A 20328-nucleotide genomic window follows, 5' to 3' on the forward strand; every position below is an offset into this window, starting at 1 on the left:
TCTCGCCCTGCCCCCTCCGGAGGCCCTCACCCTACTCTGACTACATCAGAGTAGTCCCTGTCTCATTATATGCTAAATCTTTCAAGTATAAAATGCTTAGAGGCTTGACTTTGTCTAATATTCAGTAAAGGTTTTTTAACTAGTCTGGCATAGTTGTTAAGAATAAGTAAACTTAAGTGTAGCAAGTGAACATCTTAATAATTGTGTGTTACAGTGTGTATACCCTCAAACAGCCTGACAATCTTTGTGGTAACCTAAAACCTTAAAGTTTTGCTGAGTTTAGACATATTTTGTGCTTAGTGAGACTGTGCTATAAAGCACACGGTTCCAAAATTATAAAATGTGTTCATAAATTTGTCAAAGAATGCTTCTCAGTGTTCACTAAAAATTAAGGTACCTAATGGTTTTAAGTTCTAATTAAAACTACTTAAAGTAATAAGGAAAACATTTCTGCATGCTCAAGAATGTGTCCTTTGATAAAAAAACGTAACTTTAGTCTAAAGTACAGGTGTTTATTTAGAGGGAGAACTCTAAATAAAAAGGTTGTTGAAAGTTTTGGAAGAATTTAATATGGTCATGCTATATAAAATTAAAGCAAATGAGTCAGTATCAAGTACACAGCAAAATTAGAATTTTGTTTTCAGTTAAAAAGACAGTTTTCTTAACTGTTAGTCTGCTCGTAATATTGAAAGATTGCAAAGGGTTCTCTAATTGTTTTATTAAAGCAGTTTCTCATGCTTAAAGTCTCAGTGAGCTGTCGGAGTATTTAAGAAAATGAGATCTTAATACTAAAAGGACTGAAAGCTGAACTTTGCACAACTGTGTAACCTTTATTTGCCTTTGAGGTATTTTGTTGTCACTCTGGTTAAATGGATAAGTATTGCTTCATGGCAACCTATAATCCTATTTAAGCAAGTGTCAAAAGAAAAAAAAGCAAAAAGTCAAATGCAAAAAGGTGCTTTTACCTGTAGTTAACTCTGATATTTTCCAGAGGGCCCCTGGAACATGTCAGAGGAATTTTTTCTCATTGGGGAAAGTATTTGGCTAATTTGGCTTATTTATCTGATATATAACTACCTGCTTAATTACCTGGAAAGCACTGTCAAAGGGAATGATGCTAAACTTTGTTACTGAATGTTTTGTGTTACACAAATATCCAGATTTCCTTATGTCAACTGTCTTACAGTAAGCTCTCATCAGATCTTTAACCATTGTCATTTGTAAGTCTTTTGTCATTTATAGTCACTGTTTTATTACTCCTAAAGTAGTAAAAAACTAGATTTCAGCAGAACAGGTATTGGTTACATAGGATTAAGTAAACTAAGGAAGATGATTTTGTGGCTTTTTGTTTCAAATGTTGCTGATAAACTGTTTTAAGCTTTTTCTCTTAAGCTGACAATAGTTAATTAAATGACTAATCTTTATAAGCAGAATTGAAACTTATCTTTCTCTCTACCTGATCTCTCCAGAATTTAAAAACTCTCAGTGACTATTTTTATATTTCATGGCAGTATGTTTACTTGCATAAGTTCAATAAGAACCTGCTTTAATCAACTGCTCTTCTTGCTGCACTTATGCAAATAATAAAGCCAAGTGTTAATTATTTTCTTAACCTGGTTACTTCTAAAATGAGGGTGATTTTAGAGAAAAGTATTGTTTCAATAATGCAGACTTATCCATACTAAATCCTAATATAGTCATTGGAACATAAACTAGATCCAGAATTCTAGCTTCTTCAAAATATCTGGCTATGATTTCCAAGATATTTTAGATTTCTCCTATCATTTCAATTAAAGTTTTACTATTTCTGCCCTTAACATTTTCAAGAACCATATAGCATTCAAGGGCAATCATACTAAGAAAGTAAGCTATCAGGTGAAGTTCCCTTCAGTTTTACATTTTATAATTAGAGAATATAAACATAAATTTTTTTACTTTGAGTAACAGTCTTTCTTCTAGCTGATACTTCTAAAACCTGACAACACTGCTCCAAAGAGCTCTAGGCATTCTTGGTTAAGAGACAATTAGAGCAAAGGGGTAAAGGGCACTGGTTCTAAAATCAGATGGAGTTGTTTTCAAACTCAACTACCACTTACAGTTGTGTGAACTTGAGCAAGTTATTTAGCTTCTGAAAGGAAGGGATGACACTAACTATAAGAGATGCTATAAAGACTAGATAAGAATATAATGCAAAAGAATACAGTGTAAAATAAAGAACAATGTCTGCCATAGTGTACATACATGCTCATCAAGAGAACATCCTATCTAGGAAGTAAATGCTCCTTTTACTGAGAAACTACTCTCTCAGATTCTAGCAGGACAATACGAGTTTGTTTTCTCTCTATTCTCTTCAATTCTTAGTTTAAGGAAACCATAACACATGGCACTCCTGACCTTCAAAGCTAAAAAATAAAGTATTGCCTGGAAACAATGATCTCTCATTATCATAAAGATAAACATAACCTCATCTTCATAATCCATATTCATCCTAAACACAGTTGTCAGAATAAACCTCCTAAAATACTGATCTTTTCACATCAACATCCTAACAATCCTTCCTCCTCAATCACTGTCTTCTGTTGGCTTATAAGACACTGCATTCTGGCTTTTCCCCTCCCCCTCTCTGATGCCTAAATGTTAATTCTTCTGGGTCATTTCTCTTCTCTCTCTACTTGATCTCATCCCATCCTTTGGTGATAAATACCATCTGTATTCCCAAGTCTAAAATTTATAACCTTAGTTCAAATTTCTCTTTTGATCATAAGACTAACCAGTTCCCACCTTCATTACTCTCATAGCAACTTATTTTCCTACAGAGCACTTACAAAAGCTTACACAATAAATCTATATGTTTACTTATTACATAATGTCTATCTGCCTATTAGACTGCTCCATAAGACCAAGAACCACATCTATATGGTTAAATACCAAAAACTCAAGCATCTACATAGTGTCTGGCACAGAATAGCCATCAAAAAATATATTTTGAATGAATTAACAAATGAACCTCATTTTTTATGAGTTTTTGATAAATGCTACATTTGAGATTAAGTAAGGTACTATGAAAACACTAAGAATGGAATCATAAGTCTGACTGAGAGAGCTTAGATAAGAAGATTACAGATCAGATGAACCTTACAGGTAGAATTTTTGAAGAACTAACACTAGTGCTTCTTCACTCTGGTTAGAATCACTGCCAAGGTCCTTCTGCAAATCAAATAAATCAAAATCTCTGACATCAGAGCTTAGGCATATGTATTTTTAAGCTTCCCAGATGATTATTATATAAGAGAGCACTGAACTAAGCAGAGAGAATTAAAGAGCATATGCCAAAAAAGGACTAGCTTGAGCAAAAGCACAGAAACCAGGAAAGGACACTGCATGTTGAGGAATGGTAATCAATCCAATGAAGGCCTGGAGGTAGACAGGGTATAGGAAGGTGAATTGTGAGAGACAAGTTGAAGGCAAATTGTGGAGGATCTTAAGTGTCTCTGTAGGAAACACAAACAGTATCCTGTGGACAAATGAGAACTTGAATGACTTTTAGGCAAAGGAGAAATATGCATAGAGTTTAGAAAAGTAACTTAAGGACTGGGACAGCTTAGAGTAGGAAGAATCTAAAGGAAGGAAAACCAGTTTAAAAATTACCTTAACAACCCAGAGTTTAGAAATTTAAAGAAATAACGTAAGACAGGGAAGAAATGGTAGGGAGAAATTTCTGGAATAGAAGAGAGAATTCACGGCATCTAATTACAGGCTGGTACAGCAAGGGGAGAGTTTCTGTATCAGATAATTGCATATTTTAAGATACCATTAAATAACATTGAGGACATAGTATGAACAGATGGTTTTTAAAAATTAGCTAGAAACCTGAGAAAATTCATGCACCTATAAGGAGTTATCCCTGAATAACCACAGTTGTTGGAAATTTGACCTGGCTAGACTGCAACAAAGTTGTGAGTCATCTGCATTTGGAGAATAGATGAAGTCAAAACAGAAAATATTTATCTGCTTAAAGAAACACATACATTTAAAGAATGTATGGGATAACAGCCTCATAATAACTCTGAAAAAGAGCAGGCTTTACTGTCACATTTCCATTCCATTTTGTTTTTTAAAAAATAAGGAAAAAAGACTGAAAAGTTCAAGTGGATTTAAATTAGTTGACCTAGTCACGTAAGCAGAAAGAGGCAGAGCCAAGAACAGAATCCAGGGCTTCAAAATATTTCTACTATAAAATCTTGTACGACATACTTATTGGTACAGGCTAGCAGGCTAGCAGGCTGGCCTTCATAGCAAAATATCAGGCAAGTCCTTACTCTAGTAGGGTCAGTGGATTCCATTTTTCTGGATTGTCCAAGGATTCTGGAGACCCATCAAGCCAATACTTTAAAATGCAACAGTAAAATATTATTTGTATAGAGAGACATAAATACCTGCAATTATAAGTGAGCATTTCTTATGAAATTATAAGAATTCATGTTGCTGTTACACTACCCTTAAGTTCCTTTTGTAAACAACTGAAAGTTATATGAAATGTATACTAATTTTGTGCTTAGAATCTTAAAGGTATACTTAATTGAGGACTATCCTCATCCCTTCAAAGACAAGAAGGCAACTACTGATAATGGGTAAAATGAAACAATAAAGATGAACATGGAGATTTTAAAGTTCCAAAGATTATTGGCAGTCAGGGAAGGCTGGAAAGATCTGTTAATATAAATGAATTCCAACTTGCCTAAGAATAATAATTACTGTTTTGGGTCAGCTTTCACAGAGCTGAATTCAGAATTAAACAACTGCCCATTTTTATATACAAATAAACACAATGTTTTCACAAATATTTTTCTTAAATTATTTTAAAGGTAAGCACAGATATTAACAAATATTTTCAACATACCCTAACTTTACAATGTGATAAGAGCCCCCACATTGGCTGTGCACAGGCCTCAAGTTCAGCAGCAAAGGCAGCATAGTAGGTCTGAGACTCAAATTCCACATGCTCATTTAGTTCTCGCTTGTTTAAGTTCATACCTTGCAAAAATTAAAGCAGATATAAATCTTGCCAATGGAATCATGCATTCATATTAAAAATCAAGTGAAATACTTCCCTGTATCAAACATATTTTAATGCACAGAAATGGCATATATGACACAATACATATAAAAATAAGTAAATTACTAAAAATAAAATAATCTAGGCCTTTGGAATTCTGTACAAACTAGATTTTCTTGGAAACACTTTGTGAATCATCTTTTTTAAATAACGTAATTGAATATATAAAATAAGAAAGCCAAAACCATTTTAACTGATACAAGTTGAAATTCTTATGAGTTATGAAGCTTAAAGAATAGATTAGAAATTTCTAGATTAATGGTTTAAAATGCTAAGAACAATTATACTGTTTCCTTTTTAATAATTTGACATTTTTCATAACTGATGTTTTCATGAATACTTTATTACAGCACTTATAAATATTAACTAAAATGAGACATTTCACATGTAACCTAAATGACGTGCTATTATGTTTTAATTAGTATTAGACAGCTTAGCAGTAGGCATTTTGCAAACTAAAAAAATGAACAAAAGAAGTAAAACTCATACCTTGAAAGAAAGATACAAAATTCATCCAAGTAACTAACAAACCATGGTCCTCCAAAAATCTCTTGGCCACACTTTGATGAGAAAGGATATTAATAAAATCACTGACGAGAGGCCAATAAGTGTTATTCTTCAGTAAGGCTTCTCCACAGTTTACTACCACATGTAAACTATTTTCTTCATCTAAAACAGACATATACAGCCCAAAAATAAGCTTAAAAAAAAACTTTACCATAGATACAGATTACATATTTTAGAATCAGAGACACAAATTCAAACCCCAGCCTGCCATTTAATACCTATATGGCTTTAGGTGTGTTACTTAGACTCTAAGTCAATTTCCCCATCTATAAAATGGAAAAAACACATATATGAGGGAATTAAGTGAAAATATTAACCTAACACTTAGCATAACACAATTATCATATGTCTTAACATATTACATGACCTTGAGTTAGCTTTTATAGGTTATGTTTATAAAGCCTTATTTTCTTGATTCTAACAACATGATACTTTCTGTTCCAGTCAATAAAATAAAGTTACCCCTAGATTAATCTCATTCCATCTTGACCAACTCTGTTTGACTTAAGATGTATTTGATAGCTTTCTTCTATTCAAAGAACATGAAAATACAATTACTTATCAAACACAGTATTTCAAAACTGAAAGAACAAAAGACACACACATAAACTTCTTAAGCCTTATAAAAACATCCTCAAAGTTTAAATACATTGTTTGGGCAGGGGGAAATTAAGCTTATGCAAATCTTTACCACTAGAAGTTAGAGTATATATGCATTAGCTCTCTTAATCTATTCCAATTTAACTGATTCACTGGACAAATGGACTCCCCCTAATTCCTGCTATAAAACACACTGGTAATACACAGAAATGCTCAAAGCTAGGAGCCTACTTCCTAGTATACAAGCCAAGGTATATGCTTATCAAGAGTCAGTTTTTGTTTCTATTCATTCTAATTACTCTTTTAATTATAAAATTTAAGTTAAAAGCTTATAAGCTGATGAAATATGGATGCATAAAGAAAGGTATTACAAAAACTGGAGACAATAAAAGTGCCTAAGAAAATGCCAAAAAGTCCTGTGAGGAGGAAAATCATGAATACCTAAAAGGCGTTTTACACTCAGACTGCTACACAAAGATCTTTATGTTCTAACTCTAAAGATACTGAAACCTGAAATCACACACGATGCTTTACAGATGTGCTATATATAAGAAAGATGGCAGAGAACTCACAGTCAAGGAAACCCTACCTTAAAAATGCTTTGCCCAATATTAAAAGATATTGGAGAATGAAAATGAACTTCTGTGTTTTTAGTCAAAATACACTGTTTAAGATACATATGAATTGTTTTTTAAAGACTCCTCACTTTGATCAACTTTTCCAATTAACCATCTACTTGCCAAACTCATCAGTAAAATGATTTCTACTGCACTTCGTAATTTCCATACATTAAATTCAGGTTTCAGTCCATGAAATAATTTTACCCAACTCTTAAATTTAACAATACATAAGGACAGGACCCACAAGATTAACTATGATCTCTTTCAGTGTTTCTCAATAGAATAAGAGAGGTTATAACTGAATAAAAGAGTTGGGAGTGGGGGATAAGCCCGCTTTACAAATTACCCACACCTGAGATTCCAAAAAGTCCTCCCTGACTGACAACTACTGCCACTTGAGTGGCTGAGCCACTAACATTCATGGGACAGTGATTCAGGGATGCTGGGATTTTTTTTTTAAACTTAAATACCGTCAATCTATTGTATATATACTACAGTATATATACAGACATATTTAGAAACACATATACACATGCAATAACAGAAAAGAAGCAGGCTTGATTGAGAGATAATGAGTTTTTGGTGTGGACATTGTGTATCTGAGGTGTTTGCAAACATCCCAAGAATATAGTTCAATAAACACTTTAACATGCAGGACAGAAGATCCATCTGGGATTATGAGCCACTACATACATTTCTATGGTTATGCAATACATGGGAAAGTTCCATTTTACACAGACGGTTTCATAAGACAAACTGTAAAATTTCAGGAATATGGAAAGTTAGGAGTTATGTACAGAGCAGCGTAGTGCAGAAATGAATACAACAAAGTAAAAGTGTTAAGATAGGGACCACACACTACTAAAGGCTTTTCCTTTTAATCTTCAGCTAGTTACTGCTATGGCCCTGTGAATTCTCACAGTATCAGCTTCTGTATTTACTAACAGTGTAAACAAATTTTCAAATATTGTCTAACTATAATTTATGCAAAGGCTAGACAGAAGCTATTATAAAATGAAAGAAAGTACAGAGATCTTGTTGTAATATCAGTAGATAGTTATAGGTAGTTAAATATATTTAAAGCTCATTCTAATACTCTTGATGTAAAAACAGGGAAAGCTTAGGGCACTTTTGGAAAACCAGTAAATATATATCATGAAATGTTATGCTTCTTTTAAAAGAGGAAGAAAACACCATAGCAGCAGAAGAGAGTTTTAGACCTTGGCTTATAAATAATGTAATTTGCAGATAGGAAAAACATTTGTATTTAAAGATCTTTGCAATGCTATCTATAGCAAATTAGCTTCTGGAAAATTTAATTTGTGTAAGAATTTCAAGGACAAACTGTATATACAGAAAGCAAATAAGAACATACAGTAGATTTCAGAAAATATGGGAAAAGTGAAAAGAGCAAACATATCAGGACTAAGTGCCAAGAAACACCAACATGGATAGGACAAGTAGAAAAGGGTTTGGGTCCACAGAAAGCACAGATTCTCAACAGCATGAAATGCTACTAAAAATCAAGCAAGATAAGGCCCAAAGAGTGGCCACAGGGCTCCTCATCATGTAGGTCCAGAAAAGGTGGCCATATAATTTATCATATAAATGGAGACACTTTTGAGGGTGGAGAGGATGTACTAAACGGTCTGTCAGAACAACTGGGAAAAGTAGGACATGTGGCTAATGGAATCACAGACAGTTTTGGAAAAAGCAACAGAATGATGGAAGCAGACACTAGATTGAGGTGGGTTATGACTGACTGGAAGGTAAGGAAACAAATATAAACTGTTTTAGGAAAACTGGCTATAGAAAAAAATGGGAGTCAGACTAATATACATCTTCTTCCCCAACATTCTTCCTTGAAGACCAAATGCAAACCATATTTAACAAGCACAGCTAAATCATTTAGTCAGGAAAATAGATTCTAGATTCTTTTTCAAAAGAGCCGATATTTCTAAATTTAAAAAGTTTTCAGCTTTATGAATTAAAAATTCTTTTTGTGGAAGCTCCTTCTCGAAATATATAATTCTTTATATAACTGATACAGGTGAATGATGATTACTATTTCAAAAAAGACAGAAGAGGAATATATGTAATATATGCAGCTAAATCTTAAAGAAAAAGTCTTCTCCATGAAGATAGGAAAACTATAATACAAAAGTTATTAGATTTTTCTTTTAAAAAGTAAGAACAGTTATATACTAAATGTAAATAATGTATTACATTCCTACTACACCTAAATGGTTAGGCAGAGTTGCATATTGAGCACAAGTATAGGTTTTGAAGTCAGACACCCAGCCTTCATACTTACAGCTATAAAACCATAGATCACTGGCTTCAATTCCCTAAGCCAGAACTGCCTCACCAATAAAATGGAGACAACAGTATGTACTTCATGGAATATTGGTGGTTAAATAAGATAACACACATGAAGTACTGAGAGAAAAACAGGCATATAGTGAGCACTCAAAAGATGGCAACTTTCATAATTATTAACTAGCCATTATTATAGGTAAGGCATTGTGCCCTGCATGGAGCATATATCAATTTTCAAGGTGTAGTATCACATCTGAGAATACACAGACCATTAGTATAAAGAGAAGTAGGAGCTGATATGTAAAAGGATGCAATAGTGGAACCACAAAAGCGTCATCTACAAGATCTCTCCTCCAGAGAAAGGTTCTAAGGTTTAATTTCAGTTATTATTTTTAAAGTTTAGCTCCACATCTCAACAAGTGAAGACACAGTCCTACAATGTTGGCCGGGACACGTCAAGGTTAAGGACGAAGATACTCCCATTAGGAGCTATGAAGCATATCTTGGTTCTGTCATTTACTAGCTATACTATCCATGGCAAATGACAACTTCTCTAAGCCTCAATTTACTCATATTTCAAGTGGGGATACTAATAATGCCAATCACAGAAAACTGTTCAGAAGCTTAATTGAGAAACCATATAACTATATTAATGCAATGCCCACTATGTAGCAAATACTCAAATAACATAAATTATCACAGGGAAGTAAAGTTAACATAAAGGACCACAGAGAAATCAGAATGGGAGGAGGTCCCAGAAAATATTGTGGCAGGCTAAGAATTATGAACCATAGAGTGGGCACAAAGGAAGAAAAAAATATTTCAATAAGGGAATACAAACAAGGAAAGATTTATTTCAAATTTTAAGTTGTAAAACTATAAAACATATAAAAATGTCTAAGGCTGATAGTAACAAATTCATGATTAAAAAAATACAATTAGAGAAAGAGGAGATTCAAGATAGAGGCACAGAAGGTGAGACAGAGAACTCCTCCCCAAACCACATATAATACAAAAATACAGTTAATACAACTAACCTAAAAAAGCAACAAGAAAGAAGTTTGTGCCAGACTGCATACACGTGGAGAAAAAAGCAGACCTCACATAACAGGGTAATATACTAAAACCTTGATCTGGTGGGACCTAACGTCTTCCCCCACCCCAGCTCATGCGCAGGAGGAAGAGAAACAGAGTGGGGAGGGCGTGGAAGCCTAGGACTACAGAACACTCAGCCTTGGACATCTACTTTGGAGCACAAACATACATTGCATAGTCCTCTGGAGATTAGTGCAGTTGGAGAGCTAAGACAGGCGGAATACTTGAGAGACTGAGATTCCAGACGTTTGCGGAGGACAAGGATCCACATCCGGCCACTCTGGAACAAAGGAAAGGCGGGTGGTATGAGATGCTTCCTAGCAGTGAGACGGCTGCTGAAGAGGCAGGGTTTGGACGGAGATTACTTCATGGGAGAAGGGATGGGTGGACAAAGTTATCTGGGTGCACTCTGCCTGGAACTTGGAAACTTTCATGAGCTTCAGGCACTCCATCCCCCTGGCTGCCTACTCAGCTCTGAGTCCCCCACAGTGATATGCAGCCTGCTGTGCCTTCCTCCTGGACTGCTGGCACTGGCTCACAAACCAGAAGTCACTGTGCTGGCATCACACCAGCCACAGAGAGGCCCCACCTATGATAGCTACATATGCAAAGCACAGAGGCTTACACCTGTGTGCTCGGCCCACTGGCACTGACACAGGAGACAGGCACTGCAGCCGGGAAGCAAGAAACAGCTCTTTGCTCTGCACAGGCACCAGAGTGGCTCCCCTGCAATCCCTGACCTCACTTCAGGGGATGAGCAGTCCAGAGACTTATGGGCACTATACGACGCCACATAGAAATATGAAACGTCAAAGGAACCTGGTTCAGACCATAATCTCACAAACCCCAGAAAAAGGGCCAAATGAAACTGAACTCACCAATCTTCCTGATAGAGAGTACAAAATAAATATCATACACATGCACATGGAGGTACAGAAAAATGTTCAAGAACTCAAGGACGAATTCAGGACAGAGATTCAATCACTAACAAATTCCATATCTGAAAAGCAATATACAATGGAGCAATGTAAAAACAGATTAGATGTCGTAGAAGAGAAGGTAAATGGAGTAGAAATTAGAGTAGAAGAATACAAAGAGGCTGAGGCACAGAAAGAAAAAAGGATCTCTAAGAATGAAAGATTGAGACAACTGTGTGACCAATCCAAATGGAACAATATTCACATTACAGTGGACCTAGAAGAAGAGAGAGAAAAAGGGATAGAAAGTGTCACTGAGGAGGTAATTGCTGAAAACTTCCCAAATCTGCGGAAGGAAATAATCTCTCAGACCATGGAAGTCCACAGATCTCCAAACACAAGGGACCCAAGGAGAACAACACCAAGACATATAATAATTAAAATGACAAAGATGAACGATAAGGACAGACTTTTAAAAGCAGAGAGAGAGAGAAAAAAAGTTTACACACAAAGGAAAACCCATCAGGCTATCATCAGATTTCTCAACAGAAACCCTACAGACCAGAAGGTAGCGGCATGATATATTTAATGCAATGAAAACAGAAGGGCCTCAAACAAAGAATACTCTACCCAGGAAGGTTATAATTTGAATTTGAAGAAGGGATTAAACAATTTTCAGACAAGCAAAAGTGTGGAGAATTTACCTCCCACAAATCACCTCTACAGTGCATTTTGGAGGAACTGCTATAGATGGAGTATTCAATAGGCTAAACAGCTGTCACTGGGGGAAATAAAACCACAGCAAAGTAGAACAATTAATTACTAAGAAGAAGCAAAATCAAATCTACTACCCGCATAATCAATCAAGGGATAGACAAAACGTACAGAATATGACACCTATATATAAAGAATGGAGGAGGAAGAAAAATGAGGGAAAAAAAAACTTTTTAGTTTGTGTTTGTAATACATTACTAAGTGAGTTAACTTAGACTGTTGGATAGTAGAGGAATTACCCTTGAACCTTTGGTAACCACAGATCTAAAGCCTGCAATGGCAATAAGTACATGCTTATCAATAATCACCCTAAATGAAAATGGTCTGAAGGCACCAATCAAATGACATAGAGTCACTGAACAGATAAAAAAATGAGACCCGACTCTATGCTGCCTACAAGAGACTCCCTTCAAATCCAAAGACAAACACAGATTGAAAGTAAAGGGACAGAAAAAGATATTTGATGCAAATAATAGGGAGAAAAGAGCAGGAGTTGCAGTACTTGTATCACACAAAATAGGCTTCAAAACAATGAAAGTAACAAGAGATAAAGAAGGACATTACATAATGATAAAAGGGTCAGTCCAACAAGAGGATATAACTATTAAAACTATGCACCCACGAGAAGATCAACTACATATGTGAAAAAATACTAAAAGAATTAAAGGGGGAAATAGAAAGCAATGCATTCATTTCAGGAGACTTCAACACACCACTCACTCCAAAGGACAGATCCACCAGACAGAAAATAAGTAAGGACACAGAGGCACTGAACAATGTATTAGAACAGATGGACCAAACAGACATGCACAGAAGACTCCATCGAAAAGCAACAGGATACACATTCTTCTCAATTGCACATTGAACATTTTCAAGAATACATCAGATACTGGGCCATAAAAAGAGGCTCAGGAAATTATAAAAGACTGAAATTGTACCAACCACCTTCTCAGATCACAAAGGTATGAAACTAGAAATAAATTACACAAAGAAAACAAAAACGTCCACAAACACATGGAGGCTTAATAACATGCTCCTAAATAATCAATGGATCAATGACCAAATAAAAACAGAGATGAAGCAATACATGGAGAAAAATGACAACAATAATTAAACACCGCAAAATCTGTGGGAAACAGCGAAGTCTGTGCTAAGAGGGAAGTATTGCAGTACAGGCCTACCTCAGGAAAGAAGAACAATCCCAAATGAACAGTCTAAACTCACAATTAATGAAACTAGAAAAAGAAGAAGAAAGGAGGCCCAAAATCAGTAGAAGGAGGGACATAATAAAGATTAGAGAAGAAATAAATAAAATCAAGAAGAGTAAAACAATCAAAAGAATCAATGAAAGCAGGAGCTGGTTCTTCAAGAACATAAACAAAATAGATAAACCCCCAGCCAGACTTATCAAGAAAAAAAGAGAGTCTACACACATAAACAGAATCAGAAATGAAAACGGACAAATCACTACAGATACCACAGAAATACAAAGAATTATGAGAAAATATTATGAAAAACTATATGCTAACAAAGTGGATAACCCAGAAGAAATGGACAACTTTCTAGAAAAATACAACCTTCCAAGGCTGACCCAGGAAGAAATAGAAAAATCTGAACAGACCAATTACCAGCAAGGAAATTGAATTGGTAATAAAACACTACCTAAGAACAAAACTCCTGGACCAGATGGTTTCACTGCAGAATTTTATCAAACATTTAGTGAAGACCTAATACCCATCCTCCTTAAAGTTTCCCAAGAAGTAGAAGAGGGAATACTCCCAAACTCATTCTATGGGGCCAGCATCACTCTAACACCAAAACCAGGCAAAGACACCACAAAAAAAGAAAATTACAGACCAATATTCCTCATGAACATAAACGCAAAAATGCTCAACAAAATATTAGCAAACCAAGTTCAAAAATATATCAAAGAGATCATCCATCCTGATCAAGCAGGATTTACTCCAGCGATGCAAGGATGATGCAACATTTGAAAATCCATCAACATCATCCACCACATCAACAAAAAGGACAAAAACCATATGATCATCTCCATAGATGCTGAAAAAGCATTTGACAAAATTCAACATCCATTCACGATAAAAACTCTCAACAAAATGGGTATAGAAGACAAGTACCTCAACATAATAAAGGCCACATATGACAAACCCACAGCCAACATTATACTTAACAGCTAAAAGCTAAAAGCTTTTCCTTTAGGATCAGGAACAAGACAAGGGTGCCCACTCTCCCCACTTTTATTCAACATAGTTCTGGAGGTCCTAGCCACGGCAATCAGACAACACAAAGAAATAAAAGGCATCCAGACTGGCAAGGAAGAAGTTAAACTATCCCTGTTTGCAGATGACATGATATTGTACATAAAAAACCCAAAAGATTCCATTCCAAAATGATTAGATCTAATATCTGAATTCAACAAAGTTGCAGGATAGAAAATTAATACACAGAAATCTATGGCATTCCTATACACTAACAATGAATTAGCAGAAAGAGAAATCAGGAAAAAAATTCCATTCTCAGTAGCATCAAAAAGAATAAAATACCTAGGAATTAACCTAACCAAGGAATTGAAAGACCTATACACTGAAAACTACAAGACACTCATGAGAGAAATTAAAGATACCAATAAGTGGAAACACATCCCGTGTTCATGGATAGAAAGAATTAATATTGTCAAAATGGCCATCCTGCCTAAAGCAATCTACAGGTTCAATGCACTCCCCATCAAAATACCAACAGCATTCTTCAACGAAATAGAGCAAATTGCTCTAAAATTCATATGGAACCACAAAAGACCCCAAATAGCCAAAGCAATCCTGAGAAGGAAGAATAAAGAGGGGGAGATTATGCTCCCCAAACTCAAGCTCTACTACAATGCCACAGGAATCAAGACAATTTGGTACTGGCACAAGAACAGACTCATAGACCAGACTCATAGACTAGAGAGCCCCGATATAAACCCAACCATATATGGTCGTTTAATATATGATAAAGGAGCCATGGATATATAGTGGGGAAATGGCAGCCTCTTCAACAACTGGTGTTGGCAAAACTAGACAGCTACAGGTAAGAGAATGAAACTGGATTACAGTCTAACACCATACACAAAAGTAAACTCAAAATGGATCAAAAACCTGAATGTAAGTCATGAAACATAAAAGTCTTAGAAGAAAACATAGGCAAAAATCATGAGCAACTTTTTCCGGAATGCATCTCCTCAGGCAAGGGAAACAAAATAAAAAATGAACAAATGGGACTACATCATGCTGAGCAGCTTCTGTACAGCAAAGGACACCATCAGCAGAACAAAAATGCATCCTACAGTATGGGAGAATATATTTGTAAATGACATATCTGACAAGGGGTTAACATAAAAATATATAAAGAACTCACATGCCTCAACACCCAAAAAACAAATAACCCTATTAAAAAATGGGTGGAGGATATGAACAGACACTTCTCCAAAGAAGACATTCAGATGGCCAACAGGCACATGAAAAGATGCTCTACATCGCTAATTATCAGGGAAATGCAAATTAAAATCACAATGAGATGTCACCTCACACCAGTTAGGATGGCCAACATCCAAAAGACAAACAACAACAAATGCTGGTGAAGATGCGGTGAAAGGGTACCCTCCTACACTGCTGGTGGGAATGTAAACTGGTTCAACCATTGTGGAAAGCAGTATGGAGGTTCATCAAAAACCTCAAAATAGAAATACCGTTTGACCCAGGAATTCCTCTCCTAGGAATTTACCCTAAGAATGCAGCAGCCCAGTTTCAAAAAGACATATGCACCCCTATTTTTATTGCAGCACTATTTACAATAGCCAGAAATGGAAGCAACCTAAGTGTCCATGATTAGATTAGTGGATAAAGAAGATGTGATACATATACACAATGGAATATTATTCAGCCATAAGAAGAAAACAAATCCTACCATTTGCAACAACATGGATGGAGCTAGAGGGTATTATGCTCAGTGAAATAAGCCAGGCGGATAAAGACAAATAAGAAATGATTTCACTCATTTGTGAGCATAAGAACAAAGCAAAAACTGAAGGAACAAAACAGCAGCAGACTCACAGAACCCAAGAATGGACTAACAGTTACAAAGGGAAAAGGACTGCAGAGGGTGGGTGGGAAGGGAGGGATAAGGGGAATAAGGGACATTATCATCAGCACGTATAAAGCAGGTAGGTCCACAGGGAAGGCAGTATAGCACAGAGAAGATAAGTAGTGACTCTACAGCATCTACTATGTAGATGGACAGTGGCTGTAATGTGGTATGTGGTGGGGACTTGATAATGGGGGGAATCTAGTAACCACAATGTTGCTCATGTAATTGTATATTAATGATACCAAAATAAATAAATGAATAAATAATGGGAAAAAAATATATATATATATATATAGGAACACACCTCATAAAAAAATGGCTAGTAAGGTATATGATATTCATACCTGTAACCACTAAAAAACACGTTCTGGACATGTACACTACGGTAACATACTTTTAAAGTTTTATTTGTGTATAAAAGTATACTCATATCACATAAAAAGACAGAAAACATCCTAAAATGTTAACAGTTATTTGTGAATAACTGTAGGTAATTTTTAAAGTTGTTTTTTACATTTTGCTGAAAATTTTCAAAAATTTATTTAACAAATATTATTTTATAATATTCTGAAGCTATTTTTAGTATATAAGGAATTCATAAAAGTAGTTTTATAAAATACACCAATAATAAAACTGTGAAAATAATTCTGGGTTTACCTTGTAGCTCACTTTTAATAAGGCAACTTTCCATCATGTACAGTAGCACAGTAACCATGATATCCAGCAGCTGACATTCTTCTGTTACCTGTCTGGCTAATTCCTCATTGCTGAACAGCTGAACACTAATATGTACAATTCTGTTAGACATTGTGTCTGATTCATGACTTTTCTTCAGTGTTTTCATAATGAAAGCATAATGCTGTACAAAAGTTTTTGTAAAAGCAACCTGTAAATTTTTTTAATAGGATGAAAAAACACATTAGTTTAACTTTGAGGTTTATAACACATTTTCCAATATATTATATTAGCATTGTAAAACTATTATTAGCTTCTCATATGTCCAAAGTAATTGAAAAAATAATTTCAATGATACCAATGGTTTTAGGTCACATTTTCTTTTTTTTGAACATTAGGAAAATATTCTGATGTTTAAAAAATTTTTAATAGGCATTTTAAATTATTGCAGTTTTAAACCAATTATAAATAGTATGATTTAAAAACACAAATTTTCACTTTCCTCACAAATATATCAATTTGCTAATGTCAAAGTACGTCTCTTTGTTCTGTGTTGTTTTAACAAATTCTCAGCTAAAAACCATCAGAGGATTTAATATAACTAAATAAGTGAGTCAATGTGGTTACTCAAAAATAAGTACCTTCTCTAGCATCTTACTACACTGACGGACAGTGACTGTAATGGGGTATGTGGTGGGGACTTGATGGGGGGAATCTAGTAAGCACAATGTTGCCCACGTGATTTTATATTAATGATACCAAAATAAATAAAAAATAAGTACCTTCACCTATTTGATGTGAAAACTAAATACTTCTGTGTAACATGCACATTTCCTCTGTTGTATTCTTAAGTAGGTATAAAGACACAAAACAGTAACAATATTAAATTGATACTCAAAAAAAAAAAAAGGGAAAGAAAAGGGTCACTCCTAGAGTCTTTGTTATCAAAACCATTAAAAAAACTACATAGTACAATTTATTTTCCTTTCATACACTAAGCTGTGTCACTTTGCCATAACCATATAGTGGTAATAAGTGGGTCCAGACCCTCTAGGACTACAGACTTAACCTACTTGTATATGTAAGTCAATGCATATATACATGAATCAATAACTGTTCTGTTTTTAACAGTTATGGCCAGCTACTACTAACCCCATCCTGTTTTCCCCTGCCTAACCCCACAATTGAAATTCAGTTGCCCTGATTAAAAACTCATAGCAACTTGCATTTCTCCTTTAGAGAACTTACTTAAATTAGTAATTGCATATTTATTGGTGCAATTGTGTTTTTGTTTGTCCCCCAACATTCCCTTCAGACTAAGTTCCATGCAGAAAGACAACCCTTAAGAATTCTGCACAGTAATGCTGCTGTGCCTCTGATCTATAATACTGTGCTTTTTGTGCAGACCCCAATTTGGCAACAGAGGAAGCTAATGTTTTTTCACTGTGTTCTATCAGTCCTCAGAGCTACAACAGAAAAAGCCACAGTTGAGAAATACACCAAAAAGATTTAGTTACGAAAAGATAAAAAAGGGGAGCATGTTCAGAAAGGAAAAATAATTGTAGATACCTTATACTCTTGATCTGGAAGCATGTTGAGTAAGAAAGTCACCATCTTCTGGGGGAATTCATACTTTATAGTCCAAAACAATAGTTCTTCTAGGAAACTTTTATGTTTCAAAACATCCATTATGGACTGATCTGCATATGAAAAAGAAAATTTACCACCCTGTAATTTAAGTAGTTCACCTCACTTCAACCTTACCATAATTAGTAACCTAACAACCTCAAACACCTGAATGTATCTAAAAGGATGATACCCTTTCAATAATTCAATGATAATACTGACATCATCAAACTAGATTTCTATAACCTCCACAGTATGTAAAAAACAAAATACTTAATCGTTATATTTTCATATAAAGCAGTTACTAGAATGTAAGTACTTGTTCTAAACATAAACCATTTATCTAAAATTTCTACTAAGATTCAAAACAATTATCATACAAGAACAATAATCATTGGACTTAATTTAAAACATCAATCATTTTAAGCTAAAAAATATACTATTTAGCACAAAGTCCAAACTACCTAAATTTTTCAATTTTTAGAAAAAAGGGAATGTTTATAGGATTCAATAATTTTTTACCTATTGCTTTAAAAGTACCCTTCATAAATGAAATACTAACTTCACTAAAGAAAGAAATTACTAATGCATTTCTTACTCTAGTATAAAAAAGCATTAATTTTTTTCTGGTAAGATTATACAAGGAAACATATAAAGAAAGTTAGATATGCTTACCTGCACTGGACTCAAGATGCCCTCTTCAAATATAGAGGAAAAAGGAAATGGATACCCCTCTTTTGAATAAAGGTATTTAAAGGGGGATAAAATTACCTACTGAAAAGCCTAATTATAAGGCCAAGTGTCACTCCTTGAGGTCTAAACTATCTCTTATTCTCTGCATCTTTGGTCAACAACTTAGTCAACAAAAAAGACTCAACTGGTATATGAAGAACTGAGTATTTTTAATACTTTGGCTATTTCTTTCTCTTTTTTTTTCCTAAAAATGAACCAGGTATTTCCAACTATTAATCTTTGTAAGAGCAAATGATCTTGGGCTACTGGTCTGGATCATCAGCTCTAGATAAGGATATCAAGAGGATGTAACAAGAGTCAACTGTGAATGGGCTGGTTCAGTGACAGTGCTTAATCAAGGACTAGAGTTATAGATGAGAGATTTGAAAAAAACATTATCACATGCACCAAAATACTCAAGTATAGGCCTAATTATATTATAGTTCAACTTGTCTTACATGATAACCTTCTAGGATTTTTCAATTAATCCTACCCCAGTTTCACAGTTCTTCTATTACTGAGTAATGTGTTCATACCATATCTCCTCAGGTAATGGGGTCTAAAAGAGTAACAATAAGGTCAATGTATCATCAATCCTTTGATTCTTCTTTAATACATTCTAAGTTAAATAAGGCTTGAATCAGTCTAATTAGACAGAACTTTAAACCAATTTTCCCATTAAAAATTAACAACCCATTTTTTTTCAGAATAATAATTTCATTATTCTGGGGACAATGTATGATTTTACTACAGGGGAGCAAAAGCTATTTCCCAATCCTTTACCTAACTCCCTTTTAGTGATGCCCTCAGTATAAGCAATATGTAATAGGGATATATATAAAATATAAATAAACAAAATTACACTATACATCCCTTTATTGGTAACTATTTTCTAAACTATTTTGTTTATTTTCCAAATTTCAGAACTTCCTACTCATAAAACAGAAGTCTCTGACTCCTGAAATAGATCATCCCCAGGATATGGCACTGTTTTAAAAAGAGAAATAAATCAACCTTGCAGAAAATGAAGTAAAATATATTCAAAGGTACACTGAGGATTCAAAACCAAAAAGTAATACAATTAGGTCCCAAGTGAATCAGGTGACAGAAATATAAGGTCCATAATTTAAAATTAGAATATAAT

The 20328-nt window shown here is 34.6% G+C and overlaps 1 protein-coding gene across 1 annotated transcript in view; it reads right to left on the reverse strand.

The window, feature by feature from the left end:
- The window catches only part of UBR3 (ubiquitin protein ligase E3 component n-recognin 3), a 296154-nt gene that overhangs the window by 192297 nt on the left and 83529 nt on the right, over positions 1-20328 (reverse strand). Inside the window, exons 7-10 of the mRNA XM_057503934.1 lie at positions 18396-18526; positions 16809-17037; positions 5606-5785; positions 4901-5034 (exon numbers count right to left, since the gene is read on the reverse strand). Of these exons, the coding sequence (XP_057359917.1) occupies positions 4901-5034; positions 5606-5785; positions 16809-17037; positions 18396-18526 (674 nt within the window). The remainder of the gene's footprint in view (positions 1-4900; positions 5035-5605; positions 5786-16808; positions 17038-18395; positions 18527-20328) is intronic.

This window comes from Manis pentadactyla, chromosome 6 (genome assembly GCF_030020395.1).
Source record: "Manis pentadactyla isolate mManPen7 chromosome 6, mManPen7.hap1, whole genome shotgun sequence".
Classification (NCBI taxonomy): Eukaryota; Metazoa; Chordata; class Mammalia; order Pholidota; family Manidae; genus Manis; species Manis pentadactyla.